At 36.7% G+C, this 27144-nt stretch overlaps 1 protein-coding gene across 1 annotated transcript in view; it reads right to left on the bottom strand.

The window, feature by feature from the left end:
• Positions 1-27144, bottom strand: part of Cntn3 (contactin 3) — a 372688-nt gene that overhangs the window by 104825 nt on the left and 240719 nt on the right. The window contains exons 6-8 of the mRNA XM_085686800.2: positions 9514-9717; positions 8502-8604; positions 3687-3871 (exon numbers count right to left, since the gene is read on the bottom strand). Of these exons, the coding sequence (XP_085542926.2) occupies positions 3687-3871; positions 8502-8604; positions 9514-9717 (492 nt within the window). The remainder of the gene's footprint in view (positions 1-3686; positions 3872-8501; positions 8605-9513; positions 9718-27144) is intronic.

Here is a 27144-nt window from a genome sequence, read left to right as displayed (position 1 = left end):
TGTTGTTTAATATTTTTTCCTATATGAAACACAGTTAATCCTAAGTGACTCTTCTTACTTTATATAAAAATTTCCTTTCTAATTTTAAGAATTATCAAACCCACCTAGAATGAAACTACAGCTAGATTGGAACAGAAACTGCTGACCAAGGCCTGAGTCTCCAGTGGGAATCTACAAGGGTGATTCTAATATTCTAACAGTCATCTTTTCAGAATAGAAGAATAAGTTGGTTTTCCAAACCAATCCTGAGATTAAATTTCCACATTAATCATGAATTTTCTCCCTTAATCATAACTTGAGATTCAAATTATCTATCACACCATTTTACATGAAATATTAGAGAAGTCATCAAAGAGCTCCATGACACTTACTCATGCTGTGATACCATCTTAAGGTAAAATTGTGGGACACCTTCCAATAAGCTCTCTGTGTCATGTACTTATAATTTATTTCTTAAGTGCATAAAACATTATTTACAGAAAGAACTAAATACAGCTGATGCTACTGGTTTCCTCTTGTGCATTAACGTCCATTCTCCTTATAACTAAAATATCATCAGTCTTTCAGGCTGCTCTTCTATTTTTCTGTCCATTCACCTTGTCTGTAAAATCAGGGAGGACTGCCTTTATAGACTGTTCCAAAGGGAGGCTCTTGTCTAAGTCTACTTTTCCTTGCTACCAAGGACATTAGGGATGGAGAGCTGTGCAGGGGATTAGTAAATGCTTTTTTGAACAGAAAGATGTGAGCACCTGGTGTGCTGCTCATTGATGGCAGCCACCTTGTGACTGTAGTGACAATTAATATGTAGAAAGAGGAGAAAAGATCCAAGCAGAAAATATTTAAAAAAAAAAAAAAAAACGAAAGGAGAGAAACTGAGCCATGGATTGAGGTTTAGGACTTAAATGTCATTTTAGCTTTAGCAAGTTTTCCTGGGGGCATATGGGTTCCTTCCTGGACAGGGATTATAGTGCATAGAGTTAAAAGCACTGAAACATCTAACATAGCCATTCACAACCTGTGGGTCTTGACCCCTAGGGGGATACAAAGACCCATTCACAGAGGTTTCCTAAAACTACCTGCATATCAGATATTTACATTATGATTTATAATAGTAGCAAAATTATAGTTATGAAGAGGCAAAGAAAATAATATTTTGGTTTTTGGAGGTCACCATAACATAAGGAACTATATTCAGGGGTTGCAGCATTAGGAAGTGATGTGGGAGGGTCTGCTTTCTGTATGTTGCTTTCATTGGTTAATTAATAAAGAAACTGCTTGGCCTGATAGGTCAGAACATAGGTGGGTGGTGTAGACAGAACAGAATGCTGGGAGAAAGAAGCAGAGTCAGGCAGAGGCAGAGAACCGCCTACCATGAAGCTGCCAGGTCAGACATGCTGAACCTTTCCCAGTAAGCCATGACCTCGTGGTGCTACACAGATTACTAAATATGGGTTAATCAAGATGTGAGAGTTAGCCAATAGGAGGCTAGAACTAATGGGCTAGGCAGTGTTTAAAAGAATACAGTTTCCATGTAATTATTTTGGGGGGTAAGCTAGCCGGTATCCGGGCAGGAACACAGCCTGCTGCTCCTTTTACAGATGGTGCCAGGAGCTGGGCGGGATGAAAAGCAGGCCACTGCTCCTTCTACAAGGAAGATTGAGAACTACTGATTTAACAAGTCAGAAATTTTCTCACATTGGTCACTTCTGACTGTGTTTTAGGAGGCTGCCCATTCATTCCTGGACATCCAGACTGGAAATAACTACACAGAAACTGTGTTAATTAAATCACTGCTTGGCCTACTAGGTCTAACTTCTTATTGGCTAGCTCTTACCTCCTAAACTAGCCCATCTCTCCCTCCCCCCCTTTCTGTATATATATATATGTATATATATATATACAGAATCTATAATATAATATATAATATATATATAATAATCTGCCTATATTCCCTTAAGCCATTGGCTTAAAGCAGCTTCTTTATTATCTAATAGAAGCAACACATATACAGAAGGACTTCCCACACCGTGAGTGTGCTGTGATTGAGGAGTATATGAGCAGAAAGAGTAAGGTAAGTTAGGGTTTGAGAAATTTCCATTGTGTGTGGGGGACTTAGCTGCTCAGGCACAAGAATGAAGGATTCATCTTCCCACCATGATCACCACCACCATGATCACCACCACCACCACCACCACCACCACCACCATGATCACCGTTATCATCGTGATCATCACCACTACAACCTCCATCCCCCTCACCACTACCACCACCATGATCATCATCACCACCACGATTATCATCACTACTACTACCATGATCACCACCACCACTGTGATCATCACCAGCACCAACACCATGATCATCCCACCACCACCACCACCACCATTACCACCATGATCATCACCACTACAACCACCACCATGATCACCACCACAACCACCACCACTCTTACCACTACCACCACCATGGTCATCACCCTCACCACCGCCATGATCATCATCACCACCACCACCACCAACAACAACACTACCATTATTTCCATAACATGCCACCAACTTACAGCCACTGACATACAGGAATGTTTTTATATTAAATTAATTATGAGATAAGGTGGGAAGGTTACAAAATATAATGACTCGCACTATTAAAATATTCCTTCATTTTGCTCCTGACAGTTCCTAAAACCCAGAAATGTAAGAAACATTAATCTTTTCGTAGGCAATATATTTACAAACTTCAAACTGTTGAAGGAGGATCCATAATGATGTCTACAGATTTAACAGCTGTCTTAGCAGTTTCCTACCCTGAAGCATTTATGCACACTGTATACACAACCACGGAAGGCTGTTTCAATTACCAGTTGCTAAAATAAATAGGCTATAATGCAATTTGCCCTTCATAAAATTGGTGAATTCTTACTAGGTTTACAATTTCTCTAATAATTAAATTGCAAATATATTCACCGAGCTTCCATTTCCCTGCATTTTTACAGATGTATTTTGTACAATAACATATTTGCACTTTCCAAACCATGTTTTCATCAAACTCTAATGGCATGTTTTAAACAAAATAATTTAAAAGACAAAAAGAATATCTCATTTTCTCAAAAAAAATAGACCTCTAAATAAAAGAAACGTTACTCTTTCCTGCCCCAAATTGAGCAGTATATCAAACAAATGTGGTTACAAATTAAAGGAAGCAAAGAGACTACAGCTACATTATTTACATTATTGGATTAGGTGGAATATTCCCATCCAAAACAACATCTTCAGTTTATTTGTTTTGTCTAATGCAATAATTGCAACTTTTCTCAACAAACAGTTTTAATCTGCTTTTCAAATAATGACACAAAACCACCTCTTCTAGAGGAGAAAGCGGCCAGGGAGGGCTGTCTGTTATATGATTAAGAGTGTGAAAGGTCCTGTTTAGAAAAAAAATGTGAAAGATTTCATTATCATATGAATCACTTTTAAACTTTAAAAGAATATGTCTTCAATTTGGTTGCAAAATTGCCTTCCTTTTTAACTTCTTCTTTCTCTGATATTTGTCCTTGCTTAACAAAATGAGAATAAAACACAGAAAATGACAAATAAAACTGCAGCTTTCTGCTATAACTACCCCCACCAGCAAAACAGCCATGAAAGAACAAAAACTACATGGCCGATTTCCTCACAGCTGATGCTTACCATAGTAAGTGAGCCGTCCTCTGGCCACATTTTTCCCTCGCGAATTTTCAGCAATGCACTCATAGGAGCCTGTATCTTCCTGCTGGAAGTTCGGAATTTCAAGCACACCATTGAACTTCCTCAATTTAATTTTGCTGGGAAATGGCATCCCATCACTTCTTCTCCAATTAATCTGAGGAACAGGGCTGATCAGAAAATTGTCAAGTCAGTTGCTGCTCCCTGGAAATCTTACAAACTCAAAAACAGAAAGCTTTAGTTGAGAGAACCAAAATCACAGGTTTTGAATGCAGAAAACTTCCAGCTGGAAATTATATACTTAGATGCAAAGACGTAATTCTGGTTTGAATGTAGGGTCTCACTAGGTAGTCCAGATTTGCTGCTCACTCCTGTTCCAGCTGCTATGACTTCTGAGTGAGGATTACAGGCATGTACTACCATGCCCAGGTTTATACCCTTGAGATGGTATTTTAATGCAATAAAGTGCTCATCCATGTCAGTCAACTCATTTTTTAAGTGCAGAAAAATTGATATATGAACAAGTAAAGGATGAATATTTTTCTGACTTAGCTTATGAAATTGGTTTGGCATTTTCAATTTCTCCAATTTTTTAAGAGCTTCAAAATATATCATTTAAGTATATTTTTTCTGCATCTGCTTATTCCTTTGCTCCTAAATATAGCTTAGAAAACATGCAAAATCAAACAACGATTAAGTTCTTTGAAAAAAAGGTAATATTGACAACTCCTTAGTTAAACACACAAAATGGAAGAAAGAAGAAACAAGTTGACAAAATTTGAGACAAAAGGGGGTTTACCACAGCAGAATCCTGTGAAATCCAGATCATTGATAGTAAACAGTTTGACGAATTATACCCTAAAACGTTAGAAAAACCTTAAAGAAGCAGATGAATTTGTAAATGTGCATGACCTACCAAAATTAAAGCCAGAAAACATAAAGAATTTACACAGATAATTATGAACAATGAGAACAAAGATGTAATAACAAGTCTCTGCATAAAGCAAAGCCCAGGACCAAATGAGTTCACTGTTGAAGTTTCTCAAATTTTTAAGGAAGTTCTCATTCTAGCACAGAAAAGCAGTTTGACAAGGAAGGAAAGAAAAGGAACACTACCAAGTTCATCCTATGAAGCCAGGATTATCCTAATACCAAAGATAGATAAAGAACATGCAAAAAAGAAAACTACAGACTAATTCCCCAGACTAACATATGAATGAAAACATTCTTAATTAAGTACTTGAGAACTTAATTCGGGAACACATAAAAAGATCATATATCATGACTAAGTGTGCTTCACTTCTGAGATGAAAAGTTAGTTCAATATACACAAATCAATAAATGTAGTAAACCATATGATAGGCATCTCACAAAGGTATCTCACAAAGTTCAGCATCCTGTAATCTTGAAAGTCATGAAGAATTTAGGAAAATATGTATCATACCATAAAATAATAAAAGGTACATATAAAAAGAGCCCAAAGTCAACTGTTGGGGGAGGACACATGTTGGTTCCCTGCTGCCTTGCTAGCTTAGACCCGAAATAATGATATAGGAACCGTATTATTTAAATCATTACTTGACCAATTAGCTATAGCTTCTTACTAGCTAACTCTTATATATTAATTTAACCCACCTCCATTAATCTGTGTATCACCATGAGGACGAGGCCTACCAGCAAAGTTTCAGCACATCTATATCTAGCAGTGGATTCATGACATCTCTCTAACTCTGCCCTCCTCCTCCCAAGCTATAGGCCAAGCCAGTTCTTTATTTTTTATTAACAAATAAAAGCAACACATAGACAGAAGGACTTCCCACACCAGTCAATATTACTCTAAACTGGAAAAAACTGAGACTGGTTTTTTTTTTTTCAAAATATGGAATCAGACAAGTGTGCCTGTGGTGATTTGAAAGAAAATGGCCCCAAAGGGAGTGGCACTATTAGGAGGTGTGGCCTTGTTTTAGGAACTATGTCACTGTGAGGGCAGGCTTTGAAGTCTCTTTTGATCAAGCTTCCCTCAGTGTGACTGTCAGTTGGATTCCTGCTGTCTCTGTTCAAGATATAGTACTCTCAGCTCCAGCACCACATCTGCCTGTACGCTGCCATGTTCCCTGTCATGATGATAATAGAACCAAGCGTCTGAAACTGTGAGTAACCCCAATTAAATGTTTTCTTTTTATTTATTTGTATATTATTTATTTATTTTTATCTAATTAAACGTTTTTTCATTTATTTTTCATGTCACACAATTTCCTTTCCTTCTTTCCCTTCAGCTCCCTCCCTCTGCCTCCCATCTCCGTTTTCCCCCATCCACTCCCCCTTCATCTCAATTCAGAAAGGGACAGGCCTCTCACATGCTTGAGCAAAGCATGGGACATCAAGCTGAAGCAGGACTGAGCTCCTCCCTCCTGTATCAAGGCTGAATGAGGTAACCTAACATGGGGACAGTTTCCCAAAAGTCAGCTAAGTGCCAGGGACAGGTCTTGATCTCACTGCTAGCTATCTTACAAACAGACTAAGCTATACAACTGTCACACACATGCAGAAGGTCTATGTCAGCCCCATGCAGCCCCCCTAACTATTGGTTCAGAGTCTATGAGCAGAGGTCAGCTGCCTCTGTGAGTTTCTCTGTCAATTTTCTCTTCACTATAGTCACACTGTTTTCTTCAAAGTAATAGTAGCCCCAACTAAGACAATGACCCTCTCATGTCTTACATAGTATAATGCTCAGATCAGTCTTAGCTAGAACAATAAAAACGATAAAGACAGTAGAGAAATAAAAATGGAAAAAGAATTCAAATAATCAATAGTTGCAGATGACATAGTTTTATAACTGAAAGACCCTATATGTTTATTTTCAAAAAAGCTGCAAGGTACAAAATCAATATATAAAAATCAGTAACATTCATATATACCAACAGTGAACTTGTGGAAAAAATGAATTTAGGACAATATGTCATTAATTATATCTTCAAAACATAAACTACCTAGGAGTAAGCCTAGCCAAGGAGATAAAACAAAGACACAAAATGATTGAAGCCCTCCAAGGTCCTTAAATTGGATCAATGAGTATCATGAAAATGGTTGTGATATCAAACTTAATCTACAGATTTAGTGTAACTCCTATATAAATTCCAGTGTCATTCATTATAAAACAAGAAAAATAATCCAAAAATTCATATGGATCTATGAAAGATCAGATTCAGTCAAAGCAATCCTATGGAGAAAATACCTTATTGGTGGCCCCACCATATTTGACCCTAAATTACACTGTTGAGTTATAATGGCAGAATTACAAACAGACAGACAAATGGACGAGACTAGATAAATACAAGCAACAATGTTGTGGTCACACAAAGGTGTCAAAATATGTTGAAAGAAGATAGCTTATTCAAGAAATTGTGCTGGCAAAATTGGATATACACCTGCAGTGTAATGAAATTTGATTCAAATCTGTTACCCTATACAAAAACATCTGAAAACACAACAAAGACCTTAAGTGAAAAATCTAAAATGCTAAAACCTCCAGAAGAAAACAAATGCCCTTCAAAATACAGCTATTTTGAAGAACTTTCTTAACAGAAGTCTGGTAGCCTGGTGCCCAACCCCAAGAATCAGCAAACGAGAACTATACGAAATTAAAATGCTTCTGCATAGCAAAAGAAACTTAAAACTGAGTAAACACCCCATAATATGGAAGACAATCTTTAGAAGCCATTACTATGATATGGGGCTAATATTACAAAGATTAAACAGCAATGATATGAAATTGCCAATGAACAAATGAATAATGAAATAACCAGGCAGCTATCAGAAGAAGAAATACAAATGCTGATATTATTTTTTCAAATGATCAAAACACCTAATTGATTATCACAGAAGTGTGAATTGAAAGTATTCTGAGATACTACTTTATCCCAGCCAGAGGGATTATCAAATAAATCAGACAACAGATAATGGAAAAGATGTGAAGAAAGAGAAATCCTTATTTATGGCTGGTGGAAATGCGCTAGTACAACCAATATTGAAATCAGTATGGAGGTTTAGCAAATATAAAATAAAATAAATAAAAGTAGAATGAATATACAACTCAGTAATACCATTTTTGAGGCACACACCCACAGGGCTCCACACCCTAAGAAAGAGATATTTGCTCATGAATGTTTACTGATAGTCTATTTGAAATATCAAAGAAATGTAACCAGTTTACATGAAAATGTGGTGTATATACAGAATAAATTTTATTCATTTATAAAGAAAAATGAAATTCTCAGGGAAACTGATAGACTGAAAAGTATCATACTATGCAAGTATTGATTCAAAATCAGAAAGATAAAAAGGTATGTTCGTCATATATGTATTCTAGCCTATAAATTATATATGCATATATGTTTTTAAACACACACAAACACACACAGACAGTTACATGCATACACATAAGTTTAGTTATAGTCTTAAAATCATGCAAGGAGATCAAGAGATTGAAAAATAAGTAATGAAGAGGTGAGGTAGACAAATAAATGTACATACATATCATGAAGGAGAAAAAAAAAGAGAGGATTGGGTATGCTATAATCAAGTGTAGCAGAGGGCGGAAAAGAAATAGAGGATGTAAAATCTTTAAAAAGTATTAATTTTAATTCCATAGTGAGATCTAATATCTTGCATTATACTTCAAAATAAATATATTTTAAATGTGTAAATAAAAATAAATTATTCTACTAAGTACAAAAAATTAGAACCTTCCCTCCCTGCTGATAGTAACCTAACAACATGTGAGATTTTTAAAGAACTTACTTCCCAAGGGCAAAGCATTCCAACTTCACAGTTGAGCCTTTAGCTGCTGGAAGAGTTTCTGGAAACTGGACTTCTATTTTAGGTTCATATTCACCCATGACACCTGGGAATTCACAATACAAAATTGGAAGAGTCGTTGTTTCCTATGGCATCATTTTGTGCTTGTAAATAAAACTTTATTAGGTTCCCCTATGAACATACTACTACTTTAAGTAACTGGAATGACTCACTGATACTACCCTTGACCAAATATGCACCCAGAATAACATTTTAGAACCCTGGATTCAAAAATACTGCAATGTGCAAAAAAAAAACATTTTAAAGAAAACCACATCTATTTAAGATGAAATCTGTAGCATATTAATCACTCCTGGAATTTCTTATAGTACAAAGATTATAGTAGGGGATTTGCTAAATTGTAGCCGCATCACATAGGTGTCAATCTTAAACATAATAAATAGCTACCTGTAACCAAAACATAGTTTTTAACATATAGGCACATTCTGATTCCATTATACCTGACTGGAAAGTGCTTCCATATTTGTGTGCAAGACATGAGGGTGTATGAGATAAGATTTATTTTAATAAGTCATTACCCAGGCATATAAATCGGTACCCCCCCTTTTTCCCCTCCAAAGGCAAATGTAGTTCATCTTGGTTTAAAACCCACTGGTAGCCCATAACGACCTTGAACTTCTGAACCAGTTATTGTCTTGTCTCCAGATGTGTGATTATAGGCATGTACCACCATATCCATTTTGTGCAGTTCTGAGTATCAAACCCAGGACTGCATATATGTGAAGCAAGTATTTTACACAGTAAGCTATAGCCCAACTCCTAAATTGGTTTTCTCCTGAATCTTATAAATACCTCTTCAGCAGTGATAAGGAAGGCAATGTCACAGAATTGATTTATGATTTCATTTTAGTGAGACTTTTTAGCTTATAATAAAATACAGCTGACAAAAATGAAAACAAGTAACTTCATGGGCATTCCTAAGTAGGTCTCTTACCATCAGAGCGTAGCACCAAAGGTGTTGGTGAGCCTAATACTCTGGCATTTGTCACAGTGCTAGTCACCACGCATGTGTAATTTCCCACATCAGATGACTCCACCTTAGCTATGTAGAGGTGTCCTGTCTCCTGAGAGACAAATCTCCGACTGTCTTCTTCAACAAATGATGGATACTCATTGAAGACCCAAGCATATGATAGTTCTAGCAAAAGAAGAAATACATTTCATTACTTAGCAAAGTGTGCCAGAGTCAGTTAAAAGTGTAGAAAAGTGATGTTTTCTTGCAAGTCATGTAGAAGAGAACTTGATTAGGCATTCATTTTATATAAAAATGGATATAAACACTGCAGATTGGCATTCTAGTACACATAGCACCTTTGCATTCTTCCTAGTCACTGTCCTAGGTTATGCTTTTATATACTTTGTTGGCTTTGCTCTTGCTCCTTTTTAAGTCTCTATAATTCTATATCTTTATTTATCAATCACATTATAGCAATTACTAATGTCAAATTCATAACAGTTCCTTAGCTTCACTCTGCCAAGCTCTTGGGCTTCTCTGGCTCCTGGGTCTTTGTATATGATGATCCTGAGCTCACAAAGACTATTGTCTTCTTTGTTATTTCTTTCTTTACTCTTCCTCTTCTCTCTCTCTCTCTCTCTCTCTCTCTCTCTCTCTCTCTCTCTCCCTCCCTCCCTCCCTCCCTCCCTCCCTCCTTCCCTCCTCCCTTCCTCCCCCCCTCTCCCTCTCTCCCTCTCCTTCCCTCCCAACCCTCCCTCTCTCTCTGGCTAAATAGCCATATATTCATCATATATACTATTGGGTCTCATAAAGACGTACACTTAAAGAATATATTTTGACCATGTTCTCATATATGCCAACAGTGCCCTTTTGCTGTTCCCCCTCCCATTAGTCCCCTTTCCTAATGAGTTTCACTTCTAGTTTCATGACATATATATATAAAATGCTTTTATTTATCTATGTGAAATCTAGGATCTATAAATGTGAGAGGTGTGAGAGGACTCAACTGCTCATGGAAATGTAACTATATTTTCAAAAAATCTTTTTGAAGATTTTTACAGGAATTAACCAGTGAAGTAAGGTTAGTGAAATTACAAAAGAAAACAGGGAAAAGGAAGAAGGAAATCAGTAAAGCAAACACAGAATCTATGACTTATAACACTTAATTCTCAGTAATTTGAGGATCTAAAACCCAGAAGCTTAATATTATTTAAAGTTGGACATTAATGCTATTAGTATAAATTTAATGAAGTAGAAGTTAAAAAAAATTTGAAACACAATTAAAATCATAAAATACTTTGTCCTTTTTGGAAAGAATGTACAATCAGTTAATATAGAGCACTAGGAAAGCATGCAGGAAGTTTGGCTGAGAGATGCTATGAGTTTCAGGGGAAGGGGATATAAACTTCTTTCATGACTGAAGAATAGACATAAATATCAAGAGAATATTCAAACACAGAAGGATGAAAGCCCCCCAGGGAGAGCACAAAGCATATAAAAAGCCAACAGAATAAGATATTTGAAGAACTTGGCAGTAACAATCCATGGTGATGCCTATGACAATGCTCTATCTCACCCGAGGAAACACATTGCGTATTGTATATTCATAAATGCTGCCTTCTTTTTTTTTCAAGGAGTGAAGAATACTTTATGAGGGTGTAATTAAGTCAACAATGAGATAGAAAATTCTAAAGTTGTTTGTTGAATTTTATGGAAAAAAAGAAACCTCAAACATTCATTCCCGATGGTTTCTTGCCTATCCCCATGTAGCTTATTTCTCTCATAATTGTACTATATAACTCTTAAAGAAAAATAATGTTGAAAAGGCAAGATAAGCTTCTTCTGCACTTGGTAAAACTGGCTGTTGCTGCAGCAGAGGCTCTTTAGGGTCCTCCTGTCGCTCTCAGCCAATGTTCACCTTTCAGATGCCCCTCCTCCACTTCATTTTGTTTAATGGAGACAAAGCATTCTTTCTGAGCTTATTAAGGTGCTTGAGACAGAGAGTTAATACAGTAGTCTTTCTTCTATTATTCAGCCAGATTAAAACTTTTTTCCCAGAATAGGAATTGGTCAATCAAAATAAAACTGCAGTTTATCCAAAATAAGAATAATTGAAAGAAAGAATTCAGCATAAGTGTCAGAAAACCAAACATACAGTAAATTTATGCAAGCAGTTTCACACAAGACAATAGGTATATGTAATACCTTGGAAAAATATCAAGAGTAATTTTAACTTAAAACATTCATTGTAAAATAACGTATATTACATCAGTCCACTTACTGTTTTTCTTCTCATGATAAAAATACGAGCACTTAAAACAATACAGCATTTTAATATCACTGAGGATGTGATGATTTTTGTCTCTCATAATTAACAGCTCAGTTAGAGAAGCTAAAAAAAGAAATCAAACATATCAGTGTGCACCTCTGGGGTACTCTGGTATGCATTGGTGGCTCCACTCAGGTCCTACAGGAAAGAACCTGTTGTAGGGAAGATAGATAAATGTCAGCTACATGCATACTAGAGGAAGGTGCTACAGCCACTATCATCTGGACTCCTCTGAACTCGCTCAAGTCATTGAGAGTGTTGATTATCACCATTCCTGCTCCATGTAGGGCTTTGCCTATGGACAATTCTGTTTGGAACACTTTGCAGAGAAGTTTTCAAAAACATTTTCAGATCTTTGCTGCAATCTGAGTTTTCTCTTTTTTGTCCACAGATAAGTGAACTGATTTTTCGGTTCCTCTTGTAACTAATCCCTCCCCATCATGCTTTTACAGATCTTCCCCAGGAATCTTGTTCAAGTCTGATCCTTTAATCTGATTTCAGTGTTTACTTCCCAGGGACCTGAACTGACTTGGTTGCTGACATTGAGCAACAGACTTAAAACTGTCCTTTCCCTTTGATCTGGAGGAAGGGTCTCTTCAGGCTCATAAACTTTCTTTCCCAGGGACAGTTGCTCTTCTCTTATATTTCCATTGGGATAATACTTTCACCTCACTTCCAGGGTTTTCAAATATGCTGGCATCTGTCTGATAGACCAGAAAAGCTCTTCAGGACTTCAGAGTGAAACAGTAGAAGGCTCCCTGCCTCTGACGCTGACACCCCAAAAAGAGGAAACTGGTTCCCTGTTAATGCAATTAGTGAGTCGAAGGAATGAAACGCCTCATAATGAATAGGGCAAAGGGCAAGAAGCTGCTGTATGCAGCAGTGAGGACTCACACTCTCCCTTCAGGAGTCAGTGTCATCAGGCAGACACAGAAGTCTATCACAGACCCATGCATAGACAGCCTCTAAATTACAGAGATGAACTCCAACCTTAAAACGTCACCCAGGACTAATTCATATACAATCTTCATTAAACGATGCACCATAAATATTTTATACTGTAAAGGGTGATTTTAAAGTTTCATAAGCACTTCCTTCCTCTAAATATCCCAACAGCATAGCTTCTATATGTTAAATTAGGCACTTGTTTATATGGAAGTGAATAATAAAATAGAGCTCCGTTCTAACACACCCTCAGAAGAGTCCAGAGAATAATGACTCTTGACCACTAACAAACGGAAACAGCAAGAAGAAACAGAAGTATGGAGAAGAGGCGCCTTGTAGCTGGAGTAGGAAATACTTGAAATAGACTTTGAGATGCAAGTAGGGGGTGAAGAAGCATGTGCTCAGTGAAGTTTTCACATATCTAAACCAAAACTCAAGCGTTTGGGTGACGATTAGTGTATTATGCAGAATATCTGACCCCAGTACTCCACACCCAGCACTGCAAACCTAGGGGTGTGTCCTTAGGCAAAGAAGAGGGACTCTGCAGGTGTAAGTTACATAGGGCATTGAGATGGGAAGATTTTCCTGGATAATCTGAGTGAATCAAGAGTCTTTGTAAGGATGATAATGAGCAAGGGGCAGCAGGGTGACAGCTAAAAAGCCTACCAGAGCAGGAGTTTTCACTATCATAGAGAGATATTTATGATACCATGTTCTGGGAAAGGCTGTGACTGCAGGTATACTGTAAAGGACTGGCAGGGCAGGCTCCCCTCAGCCTCCAAAAGAACAACAGGAATGCATATCTGCCTATATCTTGACTTTTGTCAACGAAACTGATAATTTGATTCTGAACTTCCATATACCTGGGTTACAAAGTTTGCAGGAATTTGTCAATGTAGCACTGGGGAAGTTCTCCACCTGGCCATGGGGCTACGCTAAAGATGTGCTGTTAAGGACATTGCAGTGAACCTGAATGTGCCTAATGTAATCAATCACCGGGATCCTTCTAAGGAAAGACACACAGGAAGGTCAGAAAAAGGGCTGACTAATGAGCAGAAGTCTGAGGGAGGTGATTACTTGCCGGAGGCCAAGAGCCAAGGAATATAGGCAGCCACTGGCAGCTGCCAAAAGCAAGGGCAAAGAAGCCTTGGCCAAGGTTCTGGAAAGAATTCAGCACAAGCAATTCCCAGTACCAGGCTGTCAATCTTAGGAAATCCCTGTTGAACTTTAATGTTTTACAACAAATTCATGCTGGTTTTAGTAACTGTGTTGTGGATTAGTAACAGCTCTAGTAGGAAATCAACATTATTGATAATAGTCAACAACAAATATTTAAAGTGTTTCCTGGATTTACTTCTGTAGTTGTCATAAAACACTGCGACAAAACCAATTAAAGAGATAAAGGTTTTCTTTTAGCCCACAGTTTCGGAGTGTAGCCTATCATTGTGGAAGCTAAGGTGGGAACTTCAAGAGCTACACAGCCACAGTCAAAAGCAGACAGAATGCATACATGCTCACCAGTGCTGTCTTCTTTATACACTTACACAATCCAGGACCCAAAACTAAGGGGACAATGCTACCGTAATGAACAGTACTTCCACTATAATGAAAGCATCCAAAATCACCCCCACACAACATAAGTCAACATACTTAGATAATTTCTTCATGAGATTCTTTTTAGGGGATTCTAGATCATGTCAAGTCAGCAATTAAAAGTATCCATGACACAATGCTATGTATTTAAAAATATCCCAAATAATAGAAATAAAAGGAGTGATGTGATGCTGGAATTAGAAAGCCAAAGGGGGGATCATGCTTTAAAGAATATAATTATAAGGTATCAGGATTAATATATAGGAGGACAGAAATAGAATATTCCAAAAGAGAAAAGCGACTCCAACTCTCAAAGTCAACTAGGGATTGCTTTTCACAAATATTCAGATCTTTAAAGACTTACTAAATGATTTATATCCATGTCTAATTCTGTTCACAAAGTCATGAAAAGGGAGTAGAAGTGTGTACTACCCACCTTGTTTACAGACATTTTTGTCTTAAATGTAAATCTGCATCAAGTTTTTTTCATTTGCTGCTTTATAAGTATGTTAAAATTTGTAGATCATGGGTCTGATTTAAAACATTTGAGAATTACGTGATTTATTACATTTTGAATAAAACAAAATAATGTCTACTGTAATATTATGAGAGTTTACTTATAATAAACTTCATTTTCCATAAGTGTTAATTGAGTACTGCAAAGCCAAATATGTATCAGTTCAGAATCCTTTGGGAGGATTCAGCATCATTTTATGTACAATTATAAATAAGATATAATCATAATTTCATAGATAACAATAAATGAAACTCTACAAAACCTTTCACAACATGTTGAGGAAATAAAAAAACACACTATGGTTACAAAAAACCAAACTTGACCACTAGGCTTTGTATTAAGAAAGCTATAAGGGTATTAGGAATAGCAAATATTTTTTATTACTAGGGAGCTATAAATAAATAGAACATAAATAAGCCATAAATAAAGAGAACAAAGTTCTGAAATTCAGGTTTTTGAAAAGTAGTTCATGATGGATGATGTCATATTGTCAGCCACATTCCTTCCCAGGTCACTGAAGTGTACGACTGGCCAATTTAACATGAAATATGTCACTCTGGTGTTTACCTGGAGAAAATATTAATGCATACACTACCGACATTAGAGGGTTTGTTTCTAGTTCCATTATGAAATTCTATTATAAAGGAGATTTAATCCTGAGCCCAGGCATTTTCTAGAAGAAATCCTGTCAAACAAAAATGCAGTTAGGCAAAATTGTAAAAGTAACTCTGGCCATTTTCTGTGGCGCCAACTGGAGAAGTCTGACCTATTTTTAAGATGAGACATATTTAAAAGTGCAAGGAGGCATACTTGATGTCATTCAAGATTTTTATCAGTGATTCATACAATTGAAAAGAGAATTCTGCGCTGAGGCATACAGGTGATGCCATTTGGCTGACAGTCTATGATACAGTGCACATCCTACAATCTAAAACAAGGTTAAAGCAAGAAAGACTGGCCAAGTGTTAGGAGTTAGCATGAGGCATCAGAAGCATTCCTGACATTTCAGGGGGCTGTTGTTCAAAAGCTGTTTTATAAATAGTTATTGTATACAGCAGATTTCCCTGGATGATTATGAATATCTATTGAATCCATTTTGACTTTGAGCCCTGTTAAGTCTGACTTGTGAGTTTCTAAGCAGAACTGTGTTAAGGCCTGAAATTATAATACTTTTTGGCTAGTCCCAGGTGGACAGTGAGGATCCTATGCATGACTAGGAATCAAATCTAATTATCTACTGTTTGTAAACTGAATGATTTGGCGTATTCTTCCCCACTCTTTTTTTTCTCTTCTCTCTTTAAATCAGCTGCCCCATTTTTTTCCTTTAGTACCATTGCTATTGTCACTATAGGATGGACTTCCTGCCTCCCTATGTTCAGGGCATCTGTAAAGATCACTGCTTATTGCTTTTTTGTGATATGCACTCTTTTTCTCATGCTATTTTCAACAAATGTCCCCATGTCCTATCACCATGTCAAGCTGTTTACACTGGATTGACCTTATTCTTCCTTTTTTTAACCAAGGAGATCTCAAAACAAGAGGGTGAGAGTTGGAACCATATGCAGTGGCAATCAGACTGTTCATCAGTGGTTTTTAATACCCAAGAAGAAGTGGCAAAACCATTGCAAGGCTTTGACTGACATCCTTCCTTCCATAAGGCTGGTGAACGCAGACCATTGCTAAAAGAAATCAGTTTACATTTCCCCAGGGGGAAATGAGTTTAAAAGAACTAGTGAGAATTATTGCTATATCTATATCTATTTATCTCTATCTATATGTATATCTATATGATAAGTTGTTCAGGTCCCATATAGAATCTTTATTCAATAATCGTAATCCCCCTTTTATATGGACAGTGACTTGATACAATGTTGGGACTGGGGAAGAAAATTATAGAACAGCAGTTAAAATATTTGTATTCCTCTTCATCTTTTACAAAGAAATACTTGACTAAACCAACTCGAAGGAAGAAGGATTTCTTTTGACTCGCCATATTAGGTACTTTCATGACAAGGAAACCATGAAAACAGGAGTGTGAGGCAACTAGTTATACCCTACAGGGTAGTCAGGGAGCAGGAAAAGGGGAATGCTTTAACTCAGCTGCCTTTCTCCTTCATCCCTGGTGCGGGAGAATTGTCTGCATTCTGTCAATCATGTTTTAAATAAACACTGATTGGCCAGGCAGGAGGTGTAGGTGGGAAAACCAGACAGGAAGTGGAAATGATGCAAGGAGAGCAGGAGAATTCTGGGGAGGAAGAAGTTGATTCCTCCCACTCCTGCCCAGATCACCGAAGCTGCAGGATGTAAGCTGCCCCACTGAAAAAGGTACTGAGCCACATGGCTAAAATAGATCAAAATAATGGGTTAATCAAGATGTAAAAGTTAGCTAATAAGTAGCCTGACCTAATGGGCCAATCAGTTTTATAGCTTATAGAGTCCTCTGTGGTTGATTTTCTCTGGGCCTAAACAACTGGCTGTGGGGGTCGGGCAGGACAGAAATTCAAACAAGCAAGCCTCTATCATGTTACACATCCCTTTTCTGATCCCAGCCCAACTGTGCCACCCACATTCATGGTAGCTCTTCTGCCTCATTTAATCCTTTCTAGGGAGGTGTTTCTTAAACCAATCAAGTTTATATATCACCACGACAGTACATAAGACAGAATTGGTTGTTTCTCCATTTTTATTATATAAGAATTCAAATACCCTGAAAAAATATTAGGAAGCAATTTTAAGATTAGTTCCAAAGTAATACAGGAAATTATTGGTTTCATAACCAAAGCCTTCTTGAACAGAAAAAACAAAGTGTTTTGTCATAGGAAATTTTCACATGGCAGTGCTTGATAGCACATGCATGCTGGTGTGCAGGCCTTAAGTATCTGCCAAAGTGCTGTGTCTTTGGAGACCCACTTTCCTCATTACTCACAGTAACTAGTGAACAAGTCTTACGGTTTTGGTGTCAGTAAATAGCATTTTCTTTTTAAGTGCAGTCTAGGAGATATAAGAAACCTTACAGCTCATGGGAGTGCTAATTGGAGCCAATTATACTTTGATTGACCTACCTTGCTATTAAAATGATATGCAAAATTTACACTGCCCTTGCAAAATGGAAATTTCTTCAGAACAAACTAACTACAGGAAGTCTTTCCTGTAATGAATCCGAAGGTGGTGCTTTTGGGTTATAATTCCCACATCAACTCTAAGAGGCTAATTCCAGAGAGGATCTATGTAGGGCTGCAAATGATTCAAAAGAACCCCAGAGTCATGAAAAGGTGCAATAAAGTAGCTGAAATAATTAAAGGCAAAGGAATCAAGGAACAGAATCACAAAATGTAGCCCATTTCTCATTAGGTCTGATTTTTCATTTATGAAAGTTTAAGCTCCCTTTTAAAGAATGCCATGGGAACATGATTGCCTGGGCTTTTAAAACAAAATAAAATGTCAGTTTTCAGTGGTAAGTAGAAATGAGATCATTAGAAGATTAAGTCACCCTACTGTATGTAAGGCTCTCAGTTTTTATTTTTTTCTCCTGAGCATCTCTGTGTGTGCCTGTGTGTGCATGTGTATAGTGTGTGTATATGTGTGTATAATGTGTGTATATCTGTGTATGGTTCATGTGTGCATGTGGTGTGTGTGTGTGTGTGTGTTGTATGTGTGATGTGTGTGTGGTGTACATGTGTGTAGCCTTGAATTGTTTCCACTTTATATATCAAGAAAGGGTCTCTCCAACTCAAGAATTCACAGATCTAGCTATCTAGCTTGCTCTGGGGATCCCTTATCTTTATCTTCAGAGCACTGGAATGACAAACCTGCCTTGCATACCTTGCACTTACAGGAGTCATGTGCATGTGAGCTCAGGCCCTGTGTGTCTGTAGAGAGTTCTTTAGTGACTGAACTACGTCCTTAGATCAATAAGGGACTTCTTACCACTGATAATACATAAGAACTCCATAGGAACTTGGATAAATTCTTAAAGTATATTTTTCCTTTTGCTCTTACACACACACACACACACACACACACACACACACACACACCTCTGCTGCTGCATTAGCACATCAAGTCTTCAATTAAACTTACACCTTTGTTGAGCAGTGTGGCACACAATTTTAATCATATCACTCAGGAGGCAGAGGCTGGCAGATCTCTGAGTCTGAGGCTAGCCTGATCTACAGAGTGAATTTCAGGACAGCCAGGGCTCCACAGAGATATCCTGTCTCAAAACACTAAACACAAAATAAAACAACAGCAACATCAAAGACCCTTACCCTTACACCTTTGATTTGACTTTTCTGAAAGAGAGAATAAAATGAAAAAGAGACGGTTTCATTATAAATCATATAATGAAAATACTGAAAAGGCACCTGATTTTAAGCATTTGATTAAACATTATGTTATATCATCGAATGAATGTAAGGACAAAAAAAAAGATTTATAGAGACATCAATAATTAAGTATAATTTTCAAGCACCCTTCCAGCCAGGTGGTGTTCTTAATAGATGCCAGTTTCTGTGATCCCAGAGGACACGCTGGAGTTCACAGGGGCCTCCTGTTCAAACTCATATTTACTTTTACACAGGATTTTGCAAACTTTAAAGAAACTGATAGAAAGAATACAGACTATCTCAATTTCTCTCTTGTTATGCTATGCAATAAACAGTCTCAGCTTCACTGTCTTCCCAAACCTCTTTTATTCTAGAAAAGCACACATGTGAAAGTGAAATATCTATCACTCCATGACCTTGAAGACAAGACTTTAAAAAAAAACTTGCATCTCATTTTTCTACAATTTTAATAATTCAGCTAAAAGGAAAGTTCTGCTGAGGTTAGGCAGTACATGAAGAACCACAACATAACTATTCAAATTTATTTCTCAATTAAAATTCTGATTTTCTTAGTAGTATTGTTAATAGATACTTTTTGTATTTTAATTGACAAATAATAATTGCACATTTTAAATGGCATAAGCTGTAATGTTTTAATACTCACATTTAATTTGTTATCTTGATTGGATCAAGCTCACTTGCTTACTATTGTATGGTCAACCCATAAAAATCTACTTTTTTGTCAATTTTAAAATACAGAATATATTCTAACTATTAACTATGCAATAGTCATCAAAAAGATCATTCCTGTTTATATCTAAATCTTCAAAGCCTTGAATTAATATCTCCCTACTAACAACCGTCACTCTGATAACTGATCATTCTTCATTCCCACGCATTCACTTTTCTTGATTTTGAATGTAATTGTATAGCATAAGTAATAAGGAATATTTAGGATAAAAATTACAGAAAAATAATAAAATAATCTTTTAATGCTCACACTGTGCATTTAAGATTCTCCAAAATGGTAACTGTTTATTACACCTAAGACTAAATAATTAAAATAACACTTATTTATTTTTATGTGTATGTGCATGTATGGAAGTGAGTGGGGGGGGGAGGGAGAGTGCATGCATGCCTGTAAGTGAGAAGGTCAGAAGATAGTATCAAATCTCTTGGAGTTGATAGCATAACCATTTATAGGATGTTCAGTTTGTTAAATGGGTGACAAGATATGAATTTGGGTCCTCATGATTGCAAAGCAAAGGATCTTAACTTCTGAGTCCTAATTTCTTATGTAGTTCCACCCAGTGATGTTCAGTAATACTTCCACTTTCTATCATTCAGCCTTAGTATTTACTAACTCACAATTTCAGTAATGGATGAATGCTCTATTGAGCAATTAAAGAAGATTGTAAGAACCAAATGGTTGAGTCCTTATGTAAACTATGTCAAGGAGTCATGTTAACTAATATGCTATGCTAATCTCACTCACTGTATCTGCTTTCGGGGTTACTGTCTTTCAACTCATTTTTAAAGGGGACAACTATTATAATCAAACTCATGCTTTGATATAAAATATCCAGTACATCATGGCTTTATTGGGATTTTCAAATTGGTACAAGAACCAATGAGACAGAGACATGGAAATTAGAGCCAAAGGCATGAAAAGAAAATGTGTTTTAATTCAGCTTAAAACCATTAGTTTAGCACCTTTAAGCTCATGTAGAACTGAGGCAAATCTCTCATCACCGCACTCAAGTGGACGAAAGGGAACTAGTTTTCAAACACATCCAATTATTTATTGTAATCTAAGAATAATGACATTCTTTTGAGTTATTCATAAATTGTAATACAGTTTGTGTTTACTAAATCAATTAAATTTCTTTTCAGCTTTCCTAAGAGACGGAGCTTAAAATAGAAGTTCTAAATGCATAGCTTCTCTGTTTTTCTTTCCCTTGCTCTGGCTCCAAATATATTTACCTGAAACAAAATAAAGAAATTCCGTGGAAGCACCTGCTCCCTCTTTCAGACGTTTCTGTATAAAGAGATTCTAATAAAAGCAACAGGCCTGACTGTGGAAAGAGGAAAACAGCAGTCCTGTGAGTATTCTTCCACCAGCAAGATGAAAAGTTTTCCCTGCCAATAGCAAATATGTAGATTTGCAGCAGAGAAGCATTAAATTCCTCCTTGATCAAAGTCATGCAAAAACTTACCTAGGAATTCTAATCCTTTTGACCCAAGTGTTCATTGATTCTGTTTCAACTGCAAAGAGTGCGAACTTTATTCTGCCAATGAGTAATTTAATACTGTATGTTTAATTTGTTCCCCCTAACTATATAGTATTTATATATCCATCCAACATAAACAGCTGGGAAACAAGTTGTTGATTTCCTAGTTGTGCTGAGGACAAACCACATAGTGCTTTAATGGCTTTCATTAGTACCATCTCAGCTAGCATAACAGCCCTCCTGCCCTGTGAACTCATGGCAGCAATGTGTTCTAGGTGAACACTGCACTCTGCCAGTTACCTTGTGAGACTGCAGTGCTGTGTATCTAGACACCTTTCCTGTCTTTCTGCAAGGCGTATGTTGTGTTCAGTATGAGAATGCCTAAGTGCTCCGACTTTTGTCTCTATTTTATTTCAATAGTGTATCTGATGGGAAATTTATAAGCATCTTTATATATGTCATCCTGTATTTTATTAATTAAATTAGCTGACCTATGGTTGACATGTAACAAAAATATTTCCTGGTTTCCAACTTACATTAGGTCATGAAATATTTGAAGCACCATGTTTTACATCAAGTGACCTTATAACTCTTACCGTATTTGAAGTCCACAGACACTTATCATGGCTGAGCTCTGACAGTAATAAATTTCATTGCTTCTCTCTAGAGCAATTTCAGACTTGAGCTCAGGAATCTATGTTTGCACCAATTGTTCTTCTGAGGAAATGGAAAGCAACGCAATAGTAAGAGTCTTAGCAATAGCAAGTTGGTAACCAACTCCCACACGGTTAGAGAGTTTTTAATGGTGCCAAGAATAACACTCTAAATTTATTTTTGATCCTTTAAATGTAGATATGATGGGACGTTTCTATATCACCTAACATAAAAAAAAAGATTGCAGAAATGTAGGATAAAACAAGTTCAAAAAGTGCAAATTCTATTAAGTGTACATTCACGCTTCAGCAGGCCATCTTTTTTTGCAAAAACAAATTAAAATATGCTTTCTAGGGCATTTTTGAAGTAGCAGACAGTCTTGCTTTAGAGTTAAAGAATTTCAGGGTTAGGAGTAAGTTCATGTTCTAGGGAGGAACTTCAGTGAATTTACTTAATCTCTCTGATCCCAGCTTTTATTCCTACCTAAAAATACAAAGACTGAACCTTTGTTTACTAACATGTAGATCACAGATTCTTTAGAATATATGTAAGTACCATGAAGACTGCAGTATCTATATGCCTGTTGCAGTTAGTAGAGTATTCTCTCATATAAAACATAGGAAGTTTTACTGTTTTCTATGTGCTTACTCTATTAAAAACAACTATCACATGCATCCCATCAAAAAGAAAATGAAGTCACTATACCTGGGAGAATCATGAAATTAAGTTTTCTCTCAAAAATATAAAAATTAGGGCTAAGTGAAGTTCAGTGGAAAAGTAACTAGCAAAAATTGAATATAAAAGCAAGTAAATTTGATTACTTACTTTGAGCTACACAGTGACCTTAACAATTAATACACATTAACTTATGTATTGCCCCATTTTCTCAGTTAAGACAGTTAAGACCATGCAAAGAGGATTCCATCATTTTACTCAAAAAGAATTTAGATCCAGGGAAATAGCAAAGTACATAGAAACACGTTTGCTACTCAAGCTTGATGACCTGACTTCAGTCCCCAGGACATGTGTGTGGAAAGCATGAATCAATGGCCAAAAAGTGTCATGTAACCTCTGTACGCACACTGGGGCATGTATGCACCTCTCAATCTTCCCTCCTCTTTCATTCTCTCTTTTACACACATGCATATACAACATGCAAAATACTGATAAAAGTTAAATAAAATGGAATTTAATTTCTCAAAAATATAAAAGAGAGACTTGAAACCTCGAAGGAAGGGTGACAGCACATAGCATTCACAGGCTGATTCTCCATGCAGCTACTCAAACTTGGGAACACAATCAGAGTGTGACATCTAAAATCTATTCGTGAATTGAGTAGGATCAGGGAAGCGTAGTGTTCAAGACATGATATCGCTTCAAATTTTCAATGTAGTTTCACTGTTGTATAAATGTTTCGTTGTTATATAAGAAACAGTCTAGAGGGGCAATGAAAACATGAACATCGAACAGGTAAAACACAAACAAACAAAAAGAAAATAAAAAACCTAAAATTCCATGCGTAAGATCTAACCACACAAGCTACCACAATTACTCTGTAAGTTAGGGAACTTTTTCTGCAGGCTGTGCCTGTTTTCTTGTTTGGAAGATAAAGACAACTGTAATACATATAATATAAGCTTATCCCATGGACTATGTAAGAAACCACAGTTTTTCCTGTGTGTCTTTATGGTTGCTGCCAGGATGCTCATGGATACTAAAATCTTCAGATAATATGGTATAGTTGTAACCTACATAGATCCTTACGTGTAGCTGACATAGTCTTTAAATTACTTAAAATATTTAACACCATGAAAATATTATATAAATAGCTGTTATATTGTACAGACAGACCTTGACTTAAAAAAGACTGTATCTTGATGAATCCATTGAAAACTGGAGAGGTCACTAACTGAAAGTACATTTATTTCGGCTAGCCTTCCAGATATCACTAGTTAGCAACACGGTACACTACAGTCTTTGTTGTTTCTCCCATGATTGGAAGACTGGCAAATATTTGGATGCCCTTGCTCAGCACTGAGAAAGTGAAGGCTGTATAATGTTTCAGCATGTTGGTAGTCAAGAAGGGCAAAACTCAAATTTGAAGTCGAGTTCTTACTGAATGTGTAGCTTTTACACTATAGTGAAGCTGAAAATTCCCATTGTAAATGAACGATTACAAGCCTACCATGTAGGGAGTATTGACAAAAGAAAAGTATCTATCTGTATATGGCCAATATAGACAGATTTCTCATAGAATATTTTGATGCATGGTGGGTTGAGTCCACACAAATGAGGACTTGGATTCAAAGAGTCACATTACATAAAGTACATATAAGTCAGCATGGAAGATTGTGCATTCAATAAATGTAGTTAGGGTTATTGTATTTAGTTTATTACCTTCCTGTTTGCTGTCTTTGGAAGAGATCTTACAAAGAAGTCAAACATTAACAATATAGATTTTTGTGGGAGAAGCTGAGTGCTAGGGTTAAATAAATTAAGTCACAGCATCCCAACTGATGTGGAATTCCTCTCTGTATACTGTGAATACCACTGGTTAATAAAGGACTTTTTTGGGTCTGTGCAGGGCAGAATAGAGGTAGGTGTATCAAAACTAAACTGAATACTCAGAGAAAGAAGGCAGAGTCAGTGAGAAGCCATGGAGCCACCAGAGGAGAAAGATGCAAGCTGCAAACCAGAACCTTGCCAGTATGCCACAAGGCTTGTGGTAAAATATAAAATAATAGAAATGAGTTAATTTAATATGTAAGAGCTTGCTAGGAATATGCTAGAGTTATTGGACAAGCAGTGCTTCAAATAATATAGTTTCTGTGTGATAATTTGGGGAGACTGGGTGGCCAGGAAATGAACAAGCAACCTCCTCCTACGCCCAACCTTCTCTGGGCCAAAGAATAGGCAAAGCCAGGGAGCAAAGCCAAAAAGGTTTGGTTGCTGCTGCTCAACAAGGATTCTCTGCTTTGTTGACAGCAAGAAGCCATAAAGAGATATTATGCAGTGTCTGAGCTCCATGGCCAACCAAGTTGAACGACAGGAGCTGTTTCTCAGGGAAGTTCTGGAGGAGACAAGGTGATAAACTTCATCACACATATAGTTCTTTCTATACATATGAATTTAGAAAGAAATAATGGGAAGAATATATTACCATCAAAGCAACCAAATGAACAGATATTTATGGTTGAAGTCAAATGAAATTGTTATGTAGCAAAACATAAAATTAAACTTTAGCCATGAAAGTATGTAAGCCAATCTAAATTTACTAGAAAAAAATTGTCTTCTCAGAATAGAAAGTGAACAGAGTTGAACTCTGACTGCGGCTCTTCAACTAATGTGACAGAGTGAAGAGCCCCAGCGAGGCAGGGGTTCACAGTACAGGTGGTGGAAGAAAACTGGGGAGTCAGCCTGTGGTGCTCTGTGCTGCAGTAAAAGCTAGAGGTGATCTGGGCTTCTATTTCTATCTTGCTTTGGGAAATACTTTCAAATGGGAATAATTGTGACTCAATGTCAGATGGCTGTCTCTAATCTTCACAGAAACACATCACACCCCTCTGAAGTAAGGGAAAGACTGCTTTGCCTTTCAAACTAGAACAGCTGTTCTGGAAATATTCTCCTTCTCACTATTGTCTTGAGTGGGATTCAGAGAACAGGAGAAAATGAGGGGAAAAAAAGGCCCCCACTCAACGAAACCTTAGAACTGTGATAATGACATATGGAACAGGGTATGAAAATGAAATTTAATTTGTGTTTGACATTCTAATGTCATACATAGAAAATGAGACCTAGATGATTTACAATGGTCTTCTCTTTCCTTCAGTTTGATGAATTTTCATCCTGGAGTTGAATAAGCTACAAGTAATTAATGGCTACTGAGGGAGAGAGAATTAGTCTTCGAGGACAAGCTCCTGATAGATTATCCAATCCCAAGTGGTCAGGCCTAAACTCATATAAATAAGAACAATAATTTATAAAGTTATCATGTATTTACACACACACACACACACAGTAATTACTACGGAAGAAAAGAATATCAGGTCATGAATTTGAAGAGGGAGTGAGAGAGCACAGAAAGAAGTGTGGGGATTGAGTTCGGGTGAAATGACATTCAGTACTCATGTATGAAATTCTCAAAACCAAATGTTCTAAAATAAAGAATGTTATTTGTCAACAGCCATCATGGTTGAAGGTAAAGGCATGATGTCCTAACAGCTCACAGTTGTGTTAGCTGACTTCTGGTGAAAAAGTTTCATTGGGGCTAGAGATACGATTCACTGGGAAAGAACATTTGAAAGATGGATGCACTCATTTCCCCAACACATGCATAGAAGTTATGGGCGGCTGGTCTATGCATGTAATACCATCAAGTAGAGATAGGTGGGCCTTGTTGGACAGCTAGTCCAGGCAAAAGTGTGAGATTCAGCTTTAGGGAAAGATCCTACTTCCAATAAGAAGGTGGAGAGTAATATGGGAATACACTGGATGCCACTGTCAGACTTCTGAAGACTCAGGCAGAGTTCACATGCTTACATTAACTCATGCACATACATCATGAGTGCATGCATGTATGTTCACTCACATATGCAGACACACAGGTTTTTTTTACAGTTTTTACTTATGAAAATATTTCTCAAAATGTAGATTTGTTTTCATGTATTCGAAAGAATACATTTACATGAAAGTGTATTCTACAAGTACTCACTGAGACCCTAATAGGTTAGAAGTTTGTTGTTTACTTAAAACATTCGAGACATATCAATTACTTATGTTTTGATGAAACAAATTAATTGCACAGCTGTCAAATCACTACTGTTAGAATTGAAATGTATTTTTAAATGAGTATAAAACTAAATGTAAGGCAATTTATATCACACAAATACCCAAAATGTTGATAACAATTGAAAAGGAAGAGACAGACTTTGTTGAAAATAACTGTTAAGATTCAATAACATTTATTTTTACACAATACTTCTTTAGCAATAGAATGTCTACTAAACAGTTTTATTT

Source organism: Myodes glareolus, chromosome 3, assembly GCF_982192425.1.
Source record: "Myodes glareolus chromosome 3, mMyoGla1.1, whole genome shotgun sequence".
NCBI lineage: Eukaryota > Metazoa > Chordata > Mammalia > Rodentia > Cricetidae > Myodes > Myodes glareolus.
Note: the sequence above shows the minus strand (reverse complement) of the source record. Positions and strands in the feature narration are given on the sequence as shown.